The 16,630-nt window shown below is 50.4% G+C and overlaps 2 protein-coding genes across 2 annotated transcripts in view; one reads left to right on the top strand and one right to left on the bottom strand.

The window, feature by feature from the left end:
• Nucleotides 1-16,630, top strand: part of LOC118263147 (protein crumbs) — a 36,553-nt gene that overhangs the window by 14,762 nt on the left and 5,161 nt on the right. The window contains 26 exon segments of the mRNA XM_050697552.1: nt 1,321-1,532; nt 2,172-2,361; nt 2,675-2,771; nt 3,141-3,412; nt 3,627-3,749; nt 3,819-4,133; nt 4,221-4,292; nt 4,630-4,758; nt 4,851-4,960; nt 5,474-5,834; nt 9,205-9,312; nt 9,397-9,519; nt 9,605-9,753; nt 10,584-10,969; nt 11,044-11,223; nt 11,416-11,638; nt 11,716-11,958; nt 12,043-12,771; nt 12,941-12,954; nt 13,326-13,416; nt 13,607-14,010; nt 14,089-14,193; nt 14,392-14,920; nt 15,361-15,728; nt 15,846-16,161; nt 16,228-16,378. Coding sequence (XP_050553509.1) covers nt 1,321-1,532; nt 2,172-2,361; nt 2,675-2,771; nt 3,141-3,412; nt 3,627-3,749; nt 3,819-4,133; nt 4,221-4,292; nt 4,630-4,758; nt 4,851-4,960; nt 5,474-5,834; nt 9,205-9,312; nt 9,397-9,519; nt 9,605-9,753; nt 10,584-10,969; nt 11,044-11,223; nt 11,416-11,638; nt 11,716-11,958; nt 12,043-12,771; nt 12,941-12,954; nt 13,326-13,416; nt 13,607-14,010; nt 14,089-14,193; nt 14,392-14,920; nt 15,361-15,728; nt 15,846-16,161; nt 16,228-16,378 — 6,000 coding nt within the window.
• On the bottom strand, nt 6,039-8,637 carry LOC118262581 (nitric oxide-associated protein 1). The gene is made up of 3 exons (XM_035574082.2): nt 7,608-8,637; nt 7,371-7,488; nt 6,039-7,283 (listed from the first exon to the last, which is right to left on the bottom strand). Exons 1-3 carry the CDS (start codon nt 8,459-8,461, stop codon nt 6,099-6,101), a joined length of 2,157 nt encoding a protein of 718 aa, XP_035429975.2. The 5' UTR covers nt 8,462-8,637; the 3' UTR covers nt 6,039-6,098.

Below are 16,630 nucleotides of genomic sequence, written 5' to 3'. Positions count from 1 at the left end.
CTGCAGCGGATTCCCACGCTCAAAGCTTGCATTGTAAGAGATGCTGTTTATAGTATACTTTAATAACATTTTCCTGATGCTTTTTGACATCATGTCAAACACAGATTTATCGGTATTTTATTAACAGATTCTATAATATCTGTGTATTATAGCGTATGTGAAAAATTAATGATGAAAAAAGATGTGTCATATCTCTTCCTTTTTACCGACTTTCCAAAAAGGAGGCGGTTATCAATTATTTTACTTAAATATCATCATGATGGCTTTTGCCCGCGACTTCGTCCGCGTGGTTGGTGGACAAAATTAAAACGCCATCTACCCTTTTTATTTCTTAAAAATAGCCTATGTTCTTTCGTTCCCCATTAAGTGTCTAAATACAAAGTTTCACTGTTACAACTTTAAAAATGACGAATTTCCATATGATCATTCATCCCCTATTTTTACCCACTCTCCCCTATATTTTGCAATAAATAGTAGCTTATGTTCTTTCGTTACCCATTAAGTGTCTAAATACAAAGTTTCACTGTTACAGCTTTAAAAATGACGAATTTCCATATGAACATTCATACCTTATTTTTACCCATTCTCCCCTATTTTTTTGCAATAAAAAGTAGTCTATGTTGTTCTTCAGGGTCTATTCTATCTCTGTACCAAATTTCATCAAAATGTTCGGTTTACACCCCTCTCCCGCACGCGCACCCCTGGCCTTGGCGACGTCCACTTCGCAACGGTGCAGCAGAAATCGTAATATTTTAATTTCACTACAACTTCAAAACTAAACGTCCAATTTTAATCATTCAAAGACCAAATATTATCAACATAAAATGTGCTTATTGATGAAATAATTAATTTTGATAAGGATTAATAGCATGAGTAAAATAAACGCGTTTAAATGTAGTCCAAAAAAAGTTCAAGATTTTTAAATAAAAATGTGGTTGTTGTGCCTCACTCGACATAGATAGGTATAGTGTGTCGCGGACTTTTTTGTAGATATTTATAAGATCTACAATTAATTATAACATTTTATGGTTCTATCTTTTGTAGTTTAGGCAGCGTACGCAAAATAAGTAACTTCTTTGGTTGATTTTTTTCAGTTTGTGTCCGAAAAATCCAAATATCTTACGGAACCCTATTTTTTTCCAAAATAAAATATAGCCTATGTTACTCGTGGATAATGTAGCTTTTTTAAAATCGGTCCAGTAGTTTTTGAGCCTATTCATTACAACCAAACAAACAAAGTTTTCCTCTTTATAATATTAGTGTAGATGACCACACCGTACTACACACTATCGATATTAAGAGAATGTAATTATATTGCAGGCGGCGAGCTGTTCTCGCAGCGGTTCGAGGGGTACACGCTGCACGTGACAGCACTGTTCGAGCAGGTGGTGGTGTCGTGGGCGCGGCCCTCGCAGCCGCACCGCGAGGTGGGGCTCGCCAAGGAGACGCTGGACAACCGGTGGCACTGGGTGGGCCTGCGGTACAACTCCGACCCGCCCTCGCTGCTGCTGGAGGTGGACAGAGACACACAGGTACGCAGGACACTACATCAGCCGCCCGTGGGCGTCGCCATGTGGTTCACTTTCATTATCCACGCGCGATGCACTTGTATCAATAAATCTCTCCGCCTCCGAGTATTGATACAGCTGATCACTTATTTTAGTGGCTGGCTGCTTACTTAATGACTTGTTCGTGAAGTGAGCGCATCGCCGACTACTTAAATACTTGAATGTGGTTATTGATTGTCAGTGTACGTGGGTAGTAGTCTGCAAGGATTTTATCGATCACAGTACAAACAATGTGTTAGAAGTAGGCGTGCGAGCTGCGACAGGCGACCGCGGCCCTCCAGAACACGGCACACGTCTGCGTCACTTACCTCGTTGCCGCCCACTTTTGCACACATTGCTTCTCCATGCTGAGGCATTCACGTCATATTACATTGCGATATTATATTCTTGTAAATAGTAAAGTTTGCTAATCACTTTAATGCTAAATTTAGAAAGACAATTTTACTAAAACACATTCTGCAAAATAGGAACTAGGAAGTATGGATTAGTAGATAATATGACAAAGTAAATAATAATAAAAGAGACTAGCTGGTTAGGTTAGTGAATATGGAGTTGGATGCGTTTTGCTAAGATTGAATCCTTTTGCTTTGTGTGTGTGGGCAGATAATATCGAACGTGACGTGGAACCCCGAGCTGCTGTCGCCGGGCGCGCTGGAGGCGGGCGGCGCCGTGCTGCTGGTGGGCAACGTGTTCAGCGGCTGCATCCTCGAGGGCCCGCAGCTCGAGTTCCACGCCGCCTCCTCGCAGATCAGGAACGTCGTGTTCGGACACTGCCCTCTCACCACGGACGAATGTGAGTAATTAACTAACAATAACTCTAGTGCAATTAAATACATAATTAGGTACTGATTAAACTATAATCTTTTAGCTCCGGAAATGGCGATCATAGTCGGACGATTATTTAAATTAAATGTTTTGCTTTACGCAGAAATAAAATAACAATAAAACAGGAAGTGGTGAATAAAATTATTATAAATCATAAAGTTTTGTAGGTAGTTAGTTTTGATAAATCGGAGTAGGTAGTTTGGTTCACGATTCACGATTGTTTCCTCATGGTGAGATTACTGAGTGTAATGGTGTTGTGAGCTGATGTGGGCGGGTTCCAGGTATTGACAGGAAGGACGTGCTCCGCATCCAGCCCAAGGACCACTGCTACAACGAGCCCTGCATGAGACACGGCACCTGCATCTCGAGACACGACCGGTCAGTACATTTGTAATTTGGTATAAAAGCAACGAAGTCGCTCTTCGTTGCACGAAACTAATGAATGATGATATTCAAGTCAAGTATTGGATGTGAGATTTTGGTTCGTTAATTAACTTATATATTTTGGTAGTACTCAATGGCAGGTCTTTTGTGACTAGCTGGGAGTGCGACATATGGTGCGCCCGCCGTGACTCAACGTTTGCACACGTTTCTGTATATTATGTACATGCATACATATTAGAGGTCAATGTTTCATAAATTGTTTTGCCGTTCAATTGTTTACTTATAGTTATAAGTAGTTACACACCAAACGTGTGAGTGTAATAGCGACTCCGGAGCTCCCCAACAAAGAGTGTGTCCCCGCAGGTACGAGTGCCACTGCACGGCGCGCTACACGGGCAACAACTGCGAGGTGGACGCGGGCGACCCGTGCGCGTCGGGCCCCTGCCAGCACGGCGGGCGCTGCGTGGAGGAGCCGCGCGGCTCGTACTCGTGCGCGTGCGCCGCCGGGTACCACGGCCAGTACTGCGAGCTGGAGGAGTCGCTGGACCCGCAGTGCGTGGCGCGGCCCTGCGCGCACAACGCCAGCTGCAGCGTGCCGCCCGGCGCCGACACCTACGTCTGCGCCTGCCCGCCCGGTCACTATACCTTCTCTCTACCACGCTACATCTTTCTCATTCGTTTCAATTACAACCGCTGGCCTGTTGGCGGTCTTTTCCTTGTTCAACTTAAAGTCATCAGTCTTACGCTTGATTTTTTTCGCTCATATTACATTCGTGTAGTGGAGCGGGCAAGTGTAGTGTAACAGACTGGTTACAGCGATGATATAATTTGTCGTTGCAATGCTTGCAGGCTACACGGGACGTAACTGCGAGACGGACATCGACGAGTGCGCCACCACTGTGGAGCCGTGCCTCAACGGGGGCCGCTGCCAGGACGCCGTCAACAACTACACCTGCGACTGCACCGGGACCGGTACGTGCCCCGCCCCGCGAGACTCGTGGCGTCCCGGTGTACATAGAGTAACTGTATGGTCGTGCGCAGGCTACACGGGCGCGCGCTGCGCCGTGAACGTGAACGAGTGCGCGGACGCGCGCGTGTGCGGGCACGGCGTGTGCTACGACACGTACGGCGGGTTCGTGTGCGCCTGCCTGCCCGGCTACCAGGGCGCGCGCTGCCAGCAGCCCGCGGCGTGCGCGTCGGGCCCGTGCGGCGCGGGCGGCGCCTGCGTGGAGGAGGCGGGCGGCGCCGGCTTCCGCTGCGTGTGCGCGCGCGGGTACGTGCCGCCCTACTGCGCGCCCGACCCCGCGCCGCCCGCCGCCGCCTGCGGGGACGTCGCGTGTCCGCCGCACTCCCACTGTACGTACAGCCCTTGTCCACCCTCCCCCGTGTATAGCCCGGCTCCTCGCCACGCTCGCTCATGTACCCACTGCTGTTGTCCCGCAGGTGTGCCCAACGTCATGATCACGGGCGTCATTGCCAAGCAGGTCACCTGTGTCTGCGACATCGGATACTACGGTGAGTGTCGCCAACACTAACCATGCAATGTACTCGCGTCAGTTGGATTATTAAACACATTAGACACGTTGAAAGTTGTGTTTGGCGTTATAGTGACTACTTTCTCGTATAGATTAATTATTATTATTGTGGAATCTGAGTGAACGTGAATCGTAGAAAGTATTTGATTCCGCAAAAGAAAACAGAAGATAGATATCAAAACAAACATTGTCATCATCCCTACGCTGCATGTATGTAGGCTGGCACGTCGATATTACATAACAGCATCTGATAATGGGATGAAAAAGTATATTAAAAGTAGTAGTAAAATAATAAATGTAAGCCCCAACCCACGCAGGCGCCCCGGGCGCGGCGCCCAACTGCACGGCCCTGGAGGCGGCCTGCGACGCCGGCGTGTGCCTCAACGGCGCCACCTGCTCCGTCACGGCCGACCATCTCAACTGCTCCTGCGCGCCCGGATACAAGGGTACGTACCGAACCATACTGTACTGTACTGCATCCATAGTGTCGTGGCTTACTGTATGTGCAACTGTGCATGTGTGTGTGCGTGCTGTGCAGGCGCGTACTGCGAGCAGGCCGCGGGCGCCGGCAAGGCGCTGTCCGACCTCAAGGCGGCCGAGCACTGCGCCGCGCAGCCCTGTCTGCACGCCAAGGCCTGTCTGGACCTCGTGAGTACCCGCAGTGTTCGCTTATGTCGTCTTACTTGGTAACGTGCGCATGACTCTCATAAACCCATCTATATGCTTTGGTTGTTCTAATTGTATGTGTTTGTTTATTCTATTGGATTATATGAATATTATCCTTTTTCGTAATTTAGTGTTTAGTTAAGTATGTACGGTTTCTATGATCTCGAACATTTTAGATATATCTAATTAAGTATCACGTTATGTACAATTCTAGACGGCATTCAATACGAGAGTTTTCAATAACTATCGTAAGACATAATAAATTAACTAAAAATCACGGTCTACTCACGTAAATTAATGGAGAAAAGCTCTACTAGTTTCGAGTCACAGAGGGACTATTCATCATGAGCAACGTGCGCAGATGCGGCGACTAAGTTATATTAAAGAATTTTCAATTCGAGCACACATCGGGTCCGAGGGACACGGTCGTGTTACCGGTGCACAGTGCACTCAGTGTTGTAGTAGACCGAGCAGTATTGACGTGGAGCTTGGCAGGCGAACGGGTTCCGGTGCGAGTGTGAGCCGGGCTGGGCCGGGCCGCGCTGCGACACGGAGGCCGCGGCCGGCGCCGCCGACGAGGGCTGCGCCACGCGCGGCTGCGACAACGGCGGCGTGTGCCGCGACTCGGGCGCCTGCGACTGCCGCGCGGGCTGGGCCGGCGCCGCCTGCGACGTGCCGGCCGACTGCCGCGCCGCGCCGTGCGCGCCGCACCACGAGTGCGTGGAGGCCACGCCCGCGTGGCGCTGCGCCCCCGCGGCGCCGGACTCGGCGTGCGCGTCGTCGCCGTGCCACAACGGCACGTGCCTGGCGCTGGACTCCGGCCTGTTCCGCTGCCAGTGCCCGCCCGGCAACAACGGTCAGTCATACCTTTGCTTACTTGTATCTTCTCGATAATTCAGTACTTTCCGATTATAATGAATCAAAGTTAATTTTGTACAAGGTAATGTGTTGTGACGTTAGACGTTGACGTGAATGTTCTAGAGTCGTAATATTTTATTTTATCCCGTCGCCACACTTGCCACACTTGCCACTTTTGTTATTTCTAATAAAATAATACACATTGTAAACTTATTTGTTAAACTTTAATACTTACATAAAACAGTACATTAATGATACTAATCTATTCTTCGTCAGAGAACACTTTTCCAACTAAATACGCCGGCGTGTCGCGCAACCGTTTGCCCTTTAAATTAACAGAGTATGGCAAAACGGAAGGTTCCCGTCTATAGATTCCTCTTCCCTCCGGTGTCCACGCGCGCACTTTACACTTCATTCCCTTCTTAGCTGTGACTCCGACCCAAGCCACCGAAGACAAAACAATGTCCCCGCAGACCCACTTGGGTCCTTCCCCATTAAACTCCAGTAAGTCCGCAGCATGCTGCAGCCCCGGCCACCTGCTAAGTCTCGCCTGCCCCCCACTGGGCGCCGCGAACAGCTCTGTGCCCACAAACTTATCGTACACGTCGTCAGCATCCTCAGTCTTTGTTACAGTTATTGGTAAACTCTCAGAACAAAATATAGTGAATCGACAAGGGTCCGCACTGTCGACGAGGTCTACCCGAGCCAGACCGCCGATAAATATCGTGCAACCTTCATATATGAAGTAGGTCTGTGGCCTGATCAATTGTTTTGGAATGGTAACAAGCAATTCCTCGGTGCTAAGGAGAGACAGAACTTGATCAGGGTGGATCACTCCCGGCGTGTCGTATAGCCATTTGCTCTTTGCGAATATTTCATTCCTTTCATTCAAAACTGACATTCTTTGTTTATCTGAATCAATATTGTCGACGTCATCGAGTTCAGAGAATGACCGTCCTATATGTCCAATCAGGGCGGGAGCTTCCGTAGGCGTTTTGCCATGTAACTGAGCTTTTCTGATTTCTTTCTCAACTTTGTAAAGCTTAGCTTCGGATTGCAACCTTCGTGTTCTTTGGTATATTTTCCAACCTGAAGGTCTGTTGATAGGGAATTTGAGTAGATTTAGTGTTGTGCCTGGCCAGCGACTGACAGTGGCACGTTTGATGATGTCCACAGCATGCACTTTGCAGTAGTCAGACTGCAGCAAGGCATTGAACAAGGAGCTCTTGCCTACATTGGTGCAGCCAACCAGGAACACATCGCCCTTGTACAGCCACAATTTGAACATGGCTGAGATGAGCTCTTCTACTCCATAACCTGTTTTAGCTGATATCAGAGCGACATGCTTAATGTTTGCGTCATGTAGCTTCGAGTTCTTTATTTGTGTCATAAGGGATTCTTTAATGCGTTTCAAGTATCCGATGCTGTCACCCGGCAGCAAGTCCACCTGTAGCATATAAAGTGTGGTCTAAGCATTAACAAAGAAAAACAGTAACTTGAAAGACAACTGACTAAAGTAATATGTTTACCTTACCTTATTAGCAACAAGTATGATGGGTCTGTCTTTTCCTATGATGTCCACAATGCCCGGCCATATTGAGCAGGGAAAGTCCAGCAAATCAACCATTAGTAGAACTAGGGATTTTACTTTTCTGAAAATAATTTGAATACATTAACAGAAGCTTTAAGTTGTCTTCTGTTATTGATAAATTATTATAAAATGATACTGACAATATGGTCAGTTACATTCAGAAATTGATGTCCCGTTTACCTGATAGATTGCAATAATTTTTCATACTCTTCTGGCTGAACACGAACATCCAGTGCAATGTTGTACTCCTTGAGGAAATGACATCTCTGGCACTCCATAGTCTTGAGTTCGTCTTCTTGTCGGCCCTTGTAGATCTCACTAGGCAAGTACCCTGGGATGGCAGGGTCGCTGCAGTGAAGCAGAGCACCGCAGCCCCCACACGCCACCTTACTCACTCTGACTGTAGGATCAGGGGTACCATAGTACTTGGACCAGTTACTTTCATCTTCCAAATCTTCAGATAATATTTTGGTGTCATCAAAGTACTCATAGTTTGTCATCCATTTATTTATGTCTGATCTATCAAATTCCTGCTCTGTCTGTGGTACAGATGCTGTTGCTTCCTTAGCATTGGCAACTGGCTGTGATGGAGTCTCTGGCTTATCGTCATATTCTATTTTCGTAGACGACCCAAATGGTAGCTGCAGCTCTTTGTCAGGTTCTAAGACTGGGCTGTGTGGGTTTTCAACTGAAAGTAACTTGTCTTTGTCTACATAGTACTGTAATGCCACCGGGAGTGGAGGTAAACTCTTCTCCTGAAATTGTTTCTTTAACGTGGCTTTAGCTTCTTTAACAACTTTCTTGTGATACTTAAAGTAGCCTAACCTCAGTTTGTCGTTTTCCAAGTACGAGTTGAAAATTATTTTATCCTTGTATTTCTGCAACAACTCGGGATAATCTTTCGTATCGTTATTTTTGTTTGATTTTTGTTCTGTTTCAAAATTTGTTATAGTTCGAACTTGAGTTAAATGCTTATTTTGTAAAACAACTTGCCTCCGACATAACCTCAAAACATATCGCATTGAATAGAGCATCGTGTGGCTTCATAATCTGTCGCATTAATTAATACTTATAAATATACATTGTTTAAAGAATGTTAGCGTCTTAATTTAATAAAAAAGTTTGCACTTTAGTACACAAAAGCACGAAACTATAAGAACAACAATAACATAACAGCGTCCATCGTAGGTTTGTTTGACATAACCGATCAAGACTGACAACTGACATGTGACAGCACAAATGTCATGTCTGCTGTCAAAGTCATACGTAGTATAGTGTTGCCATTGTTAGGACCGGTTTCATTGAACGTTTCGTTCATTCGGTATTGATGTAAGTTTTTTTTTTAAAAGGTTCACGTTTATTTTGCATTTATTAAAATGTCGAAAATAAACAAATAATCATGAAAATAAGTAATTACTGTTCATTTTTTTTTCTTTATGGCATAAATGTGCAAGCATACTTATTTCACATCTATAGCAGCTTTACGACTGAGTTGTAGTGATAATAATTGTATTCGATTAGTTATTATTCAGATACAATACTGCTGTTGATCAATGCACTTCATTTTACAACATAAAATGAGTGCGAAATATATTTCAATTTGTTACTAATTCAACTTTCGAGACTTGTGTGTCTATGTAGAGTTCATTTATGTGTAGTGTTAATATCTAAATGAAATATGTTATTTGAAACATGGCTCTTGTTTTTGTTTATTAAAGGTAAGAAGATATTGAAGTAATTAGGGTCATAATAAATTTAATAACCACTTCTTTTTCAGGGCGTTTTTGTGAACTGGATATAGACGAATGTGCAATAATGCCGAAAATATGTAATCACGGAGTATGCGTCAACGTGCCCGGATCATACGAGTGCTATTGCAGGCCCGGTGAGTAGCAGGACATCACAAATATGTAAATCTGTCCTCAATGCGAGCCAATGAATATGTAAATGTATGTGTGTTGCCGTGCAGGCTATACGGGCGACAGCTGCGAGCAAGACATCGACGAGTGCCTGTCGTCGCCGTGCAAGAACGGTGGCTCGTGCCAGAACCTAGAGAATAATTACGAGTGTACCTGCATGGAAGGCTTCGAAGGTGACTAGAGGAATATCTGAATACGTATACGTATGCATTCTATAATTCGTTCCCTAAGTTATAGTATCGTAAACGAACTTTGCAGGCAAGGACTGCTCCATAAACATTAACGAGTGCGAGAAGAACCCGTGCGCCGCGGGCTCCACGTGCGTGGACGGCGTGGCCAGCTACTCGTGCCTGTGCCAGGACGGGCTCACCGGGCCCAACTGTGAGATAGACATCGACGACTGCGAGGTACGCTGACACGGTTCTTGTTCGGAGCAACGCAACCGAACAGCTCAGCATTTTTACTTGTATGCATTTTTATAAATGCGTCAATTTTACGTGTAGTTAGTTAGTTCGCATTCGGCGGTCAACTCATACCAATCAAATCAAATCAAATCATCTTCTAGTTTTAACCATTTAAACCAATAATTTGTAGAATTTAATATAATTCGTAATCAACCATAAATTAGTGTATTTTTTATCTCACCATTGATAACAATATAATTATCATTCATATACCAATAAAATACAATCATAAACACTACAAAAAAGGGTACTCGCTTCGTACGTAGCGACATACACCTTTTACAGTTCTATTCTTACTGACTACCTAATTACTTGCTCAACCTCGGCCGCTATTTACACGCATGAGTAGTTAGCGCGTCTTTATAGTCACGACAACTTTATTAAAGCCTTATACCTAACTTAGTATTTGTACATTTATAAAGATGTTTTATTCATTAATAAGTCCATCAGAAGTTACATAGTCACGGGTAGAACATCAATGTGCGACCTTGAGTATGTCGTGGTCATCCGCCGTATCGTGTATTTCATGGAATGGTTGCATTTTTATATTTCGTATTGTGTCAATATAAATATTTTTACTTTACTGTTTGACTGTGTATTGGCCATATCGTGATGTGGTTTGGACAGATCAATTATTGAAAATCGATTTTGGATGTGGGCAACCAAACGTACGAAAATCGTGAAATGTAGATGATTGAATTATTTGGTGAAATCGATCAAATCTGGGAATGCAACCATTGTATGAAGTACTGACGAGTATCCGTGGCCCGCAGTCGGGCCCGTGCCAGCACGGCGGCAGCTGCGTGGACGGGCTGAACAGCTACACGTGCGAGTGCGCCGGCACCGGGTACGCCGGGGACGACTGCTCCGTCAACATCGACGAGTGCGCGCCGCAGCCCTGCCGCAACGGGGGCACCTGCCTCGACGACGTCAACGACTACCACTGCAACTGCCACCCCGCCTACACCGGCAAGAACTGCGAGGTGGACATCGACGAGTGCGAGAGCGAGCCGTGCAAGTACGGCGGCGTGTGCCTGCAGCGCTCCAACGCGTCGCTGTACGTGGCGCCCGGCTCCCCGCGCCTGCAGGTGGGCCCGCAGCCGCAGATGTTGCTGCCGCCCGTCTTCTACCAGCCCTTCTCGCTGGAGGCCGCCCACGGGTGAGTGTTGGCCCCGACAAGTGCCGTGTCTCTCTGTGTCTCGTGTCTGATATGTCTGTCGTGCGCGTGCCCAGGTTTGAGTGCGTGTGCGTGGTGGGCACGACGGGCTCCCGCTGCGAGGTCAACATCGACGAGTGCGCGTCGTCGCCCTGCGACAACGGCAAGTGCATCGACGGCATCGGCGGCTACACCTGCGACTGCTTCGCCGGGTACGAGGGGGAGCACTGCGAGCTCGAGATCGACGAGTGCCAGAGGTCAGGACTCAGGACACATTCACTGTTATTAGTGTTCCTCGTTTGATTTCGAATGACAACACGATACAAATCGATATTCACTTTCGAATGTAATATTTTTTACAAATCTGTACAATAACGTAGGGTTTTTATTTTTCTATGGATTCTTTGATCTGAAATTAACTTTATATTTTTAATACTTAATCGGATCAGGTACACGCCGTGCGTTCAGGGTAAATGCTTCGACGGGCGCGCGTCGTACTACTGCCTGTGCTCGAAGGGCTGGGGCGGGCAGAACTGCTCCGTGGTGCTGGAGGGGTGCCGCGACCAGCCCTGCCGCAACAACGGCACCTGCCACCCCTGGCTGCACGACGAGACCGAGCATCGCTTCAACTGCACCTGCAACCCTGGCCACACCGGCACCACCTGCGAGAAGGTATGCGGTGCTTGCGTAGTGCCTCGTACTCGCATTGGTACACTGTAACAGTGGTAACACGCGCGCTCTCGGTGCAGATCACGACCATGTCGCTGGAGAAGAGCAGCTACGCGGAGGTGAACACGACGCGCGAGGAGGGCTACGACATCTCCTTCCGCTTCAAAACCACGCTGGGCAACGGACTGCTGGCCATGGGCCGCGGCCTCACCTACTTCTTCCTGGAGCTGTCCAACGGGAGGCTCAACCTGCACTCCAGCCTGCTCAACAAGTGGGAGGGAGTCTTCATCGGCTCCAACCTCAACGACAGCAATTGGCAAAAGGTACAGTGGAAGCTCAATTACCGCACCGTACGTCGAGTGTCCATGCGATGGAGAGCGAGCTCAGTATCCGAGTAACGTCGGCAGGTGTTCGTGACGATCAACACGACGCACCTGGTGCTGGCGGCCAACGAGGAGCAGACCATCTACCCCATCAGCCAGAACGAGGCCTTCAACTCGTCGGTGACGTCGTTCCCGTCGACGCGGCTGGGCACGTACGGCTCGTCGTACGCCACGCTGACGCACGGGCCCAACTTCTTCGTGGGCTGCTTCCAGGACGTCGTGGTCAACGGCCAGTGGCTGCTGCCCGAGGACGCCGAGCCGGGCGAGGCGGGGGCGGACGACGGCGCGGCGCGCGCGCAGCTGCACGGCGTGCTGGCCACGTGCGCGCGCGTGCCGCAGTGCGCGCCCAACCCGTGCCGCGCGGGCGGCGCGTGCGAGGACGCGTGGTCGTCGTTCCGCTGCGCGTGCGCGCGCCCGCACCTGGGCGAGCGCTGCCAGCACGCCTACACGGCCGCCACGTTCGGGCACGAGGCGGGCCCGCGCCGCGCCACCGTGCGCGTGCTGGCGGCCGAGCCCGCGCGCCGCGCCGTGCGCGCCGCGCTCGACATCTCCATGTTCATCCGCACGCGCAAGCCCACGGGCCACATCTTCTGCCTGGGCTCGCTGGCGCGGCCCGGCCACGCCGACGACACGCAGGTGGGCGCCTCGCTGGCCGCCGGCGAGCTGCTGCTGCACCTGCGCTTCAACCAGACGCCCGAGAAGTACCCCGTCGGCGGCACGCGCCTCGACAACGGGTACCTGCACCTCATCGAGGTACGCCAGCGTATATTTCATTACACGTTATATGTATCTACAATGCTTATCGTAGTGATCACACGTATGATGCAATACATTTCCATTGCACCCAGTATATCGTGTTTACTTGCACTGAATGTAAAACGTCAAGTAATATGTCCAACACATCATTTGTTGCCGTGTGCAGGTGGTGCGGAACTCGTAAGCGTAACAGATACTTTCGCATTTATAATATTAAATATGAGCCGTGCGGGTAACACATAGATCTAAACACCCCTCTACCGCACGCGCACCCCTGGCCTTGGCGACGTCCACTTCGCAACGGGCCGTGCAGCAGAAATCGTAATATTTTAATTTCACCATAACTTCAAAACCAAACGTCCAATTTTAATCATTTAAAGCTAAATTGTACTTATTGATGAAATAATTTATTTTGATAAGAATTAATAGCATGAGTAAAATAAACGCGTTTAAATGTAGTCCAAAAAAAATTCAAGATTTTTAAATAAAAATGTGGTTGTTGTGCCTCACTCGACATAGATAGGTATAGTGTGTCCCGGACTTTTTTGTAGATATTTATAAGATCTAGAATTAATTACAACATTTTATGGCACCGAGTACTTCCGCAAGTCCATCTCCGCCGCCAAGCAGATCGACGCACAGGTCAGTGTTTCCTGACAGAAATAATTAAAAATAATTATATACAGTAAAAACATTTTATTATTTTATCATATTGTATGAAGGTAGCGGCTTTGGCAACCTTATCTGGAAAACCAATAGAATTTTCTTTGTTCTGTAACAAACACACCAAGTATAAAGTAAAAAATGTAAATATAATGATGACCCCGTACAGGTGCTGTATCTGGGCGGGCCCCCGCCGCCCCTCCCGCCGAGCGCCCCCAGCGCGGTGGGTGCCAGTACGGTGGGCGCCAGCACTGCGGGCGCTATCGCGGCGGGCGCCAGCACGGCGGCCGGCACGGAGGCGCCAGCCACGACGAGCCCGGCGCCGGCGCCGCCAGAGCCGGACGACAGCGCGTACTTCAAGGGAGTGATCCAGGACGTGCAGATCTCGAACGGAGTGAACGTCAGCATCGTGGAGTTCTTCCCGCTGCAGGTGCCGGGGCTGCAGCTGCCGCCGCCCTTCGGCGAGGTGCAGCTGGAGCCCGGCGTGCTGCGCGGCGTGGTGTCGGACGACCTGTGCGCGGCGCGGCCCTGTCTGCACAACGCCACCTGCACCAACACCTGGAACGACTACACGTACGTACCGCGCCCCGCCGCGCTGTTACTGCTCATTGTTTCTGCGGCGGATGTTTATACAGCGAGTGTGTGTCACAGGTGCCAGTGTCCGCGCGGCTACAAGGGCAAGCAGTGCTCCGAGGTGGAGTTCTGCCAACTGCAGGGCTGTCCACTCAACTCCCACTGCCGCAACCTGGACGTCGGGTGAGTAGCCGAGTTTGGCTTGTGATTGCCGTCATTGTCGTCAGTGTTGTATAGCAGTCTTTCAGTCGTATTTAGTTATGGTTTCGACCGATAGATTAACTGTGCTATACACTGGCACGCTCTTTTCACTGTACGGTAAACTCCGTACGTACTAGAAAACGAGCCACGGACGAAAGGCTTAACGCAGTACGTGCACAGGTACGAGTGCGTGTCCAACGCCACGTTCGACGGAGTGAACACGACGCTGACGTACCAGCTGCGCGAGCCGCGCGGGCGCGTGGCGCGGCCGCCCGAGTCGCTGAGCATCACGTACCGCAGCAAGGCGGGCGGCACGCTGCTGCACGCGGCCGACGGCGGCCACTGGTTCACCGTGGCCGTGTTCCGCCAGCAGGTGGCCGTGCAGTGGAGCCTGGGCGGCCTGCCCGCGCTGCGCCGCATGCGCGCGCCCGCCGCGCCCGCCTGGACCACGCTGCGCTTCTACTTCGCCGGCGACACGCTGCGCGGCGCCGTGCTGGACGCGGCGGGCCACGAGGAGCCGGCGCTGACGGCGCCGCTGCCCACGCGCGCGCTGCAGCGCCTGCTGGCGGCCGGCACGCTGCAGCTGGGCGGCATGGCGCAGCCCGCCGCGCCCACCACGCCGCCGCCCACCACCACGGACGCCGCCGTCTGGGAGTACGCAGAGGGAGACGACCCCGCGCCCGACAACCTGGCCGGGGAGTACTTCAAGGTAATACTGAAGAAATTTCGTACCCTGGACCAGTTAATTCAGTTTGAGAACATAAAGAAGTTGCATAAACATTGACTCTATTCTGCACAACGTACGTAGTTTACAAATACGCACGATGAGACGCTTCGTCAATGAAAACAATTGCTATCTCTTTTCGTTTGTATTGTAAAACAGCAATCAACTGATTCGTTCATCACTACCTAATCTACTAGGTACGCAATAATACCCAATAAATCAGTACAACATCTACATCTTATTTTGAAATATGTCCATACCGTAACTCAACAAGCTGTAGCTAACAAGTTGTAAATAAAAAAAAATATATTTGTAGAAAGTTTCATAAGCAAAGATAATAATTTTACTAAAATGTGTAGTAGTTCTCTTAATAGCATTATGGTACATTTTTGAAAAGTAAGAGTGTGAGCACGTGTCCTGTGCAGGGCTGCATGGGCGCCGTGCACGTGGGCGGGCTGCTGCTGCCGTACTTCACGGAGCAGGAGCTGTTCGTGGGCGCCACGGCCGCGCTGCTGGCCGCGCAGCCCCACTACGCGCTGGTGGCGGGCCGCGCCTGGGGCGCCGCCGCCGGCCTGGGCTGCGTGCTGTGCCTGGAGCGCGACTGCCAGCACGGCGGCCGCTGCGCCGACGTGCGCTCGTCCTACGCCTGCGCCTGCCCGCGCGGGTACGCCGGCGACTTCTGCCAGGTCGACGTGGACGAGTGCGCGGCGCACCAGTGCCAGCACGGCGCCACGTGCCGCGACGGCGTGGCCTCCTACACCTGCATCTGTCCCGACGGCTTCGACGGCGAGTTGTGAGTACCGCGCCAGCATATTATTGTTCCACATCGTTACAACTGTAACTATAACGGTACATTTGACACCTTCTCTAAATTGCGGAGATATGTTCTCATAATTCCCCGGTCGTACAGTTGCGAGCATGACATCGACGAGTGCGCGTCGAATCCGTGCCTGCACGGCGGCACGTGCACGGACGCGGCGGGCGGGTACTCGTGCGCCTGCGCCCCGGCGTGGCACGGGCCTCAGTGCGCGACGCCCCGCGACCGCACGTGTGCGCACGCGCCGTGCGCGGCGGGCGCGCGCGCCTGCGTGGACAGCGCGCCCGACCCCGCCACCGGGAACAACTTCACGTGCCTGTGCAGCGACGGCTTCGAGGGCGTGTACTGCGAGCACGCCTTCTGTGACGTCACGCCCTGCGTGCACGGCGCCTGCCTCAACGACACCAAGGTATGTGTACGCCCGTGTACTGCGTGTAGTGGAGTGGAGCTGAGTCTAATGTCCTCCCCCCCGCAGTCGGCGTGGTGCGCATGCGCGGCGGGGTACAGCGGGCGGCGCTGCGAGACGGAGCGCGACGAGTGCGCGGAGGGCGGCGCGGCGGCCTGCCTGCACGGGGGGCGCTGCCTCGACGCCACGCCCGGCTACAGCTGCGACTGCACCCACACCGGTACGTACCGACTAACTACAAACATTATACTAACCTTCCATCACTTCACGCGTGTGTCATCTCCATACTGATTGAAAGTTAGTCCGACGGACCACATCACCACTGTGGTCGGACGCATGACTCATTCCAATAAGATGACGTCTGTGTCGCTCCGTTACCCACATGATGTGGTGGAAGGATATCCACATACATACGTATTGTTGTTGTTACACTTCTATTTGTCCCGGAAATGTAAGAGACAATGTAATTGTA

Source organism: Spodoptera frugiperda, chromosome 12, assembly GCF_023101765.2.
Source record: "Spodoptera frugiperda isolate SF20-4 chromosome 12, AGI-APGP_CSIRO_Sfru_2.0, whole genome shotgun sequence".
Lineage (NCBI taxonomy): Eukaryota > Metazoa > Arthropoda > Insecta > Lepidoptera > Noctuidae > Spodoptera > Spodoptera frugiperda.
The sequence above is the reverse complement of the archived record's forward strand: the minus strand, read 5'-3'. Positions and strand labels throughout refer to the sequence as shown.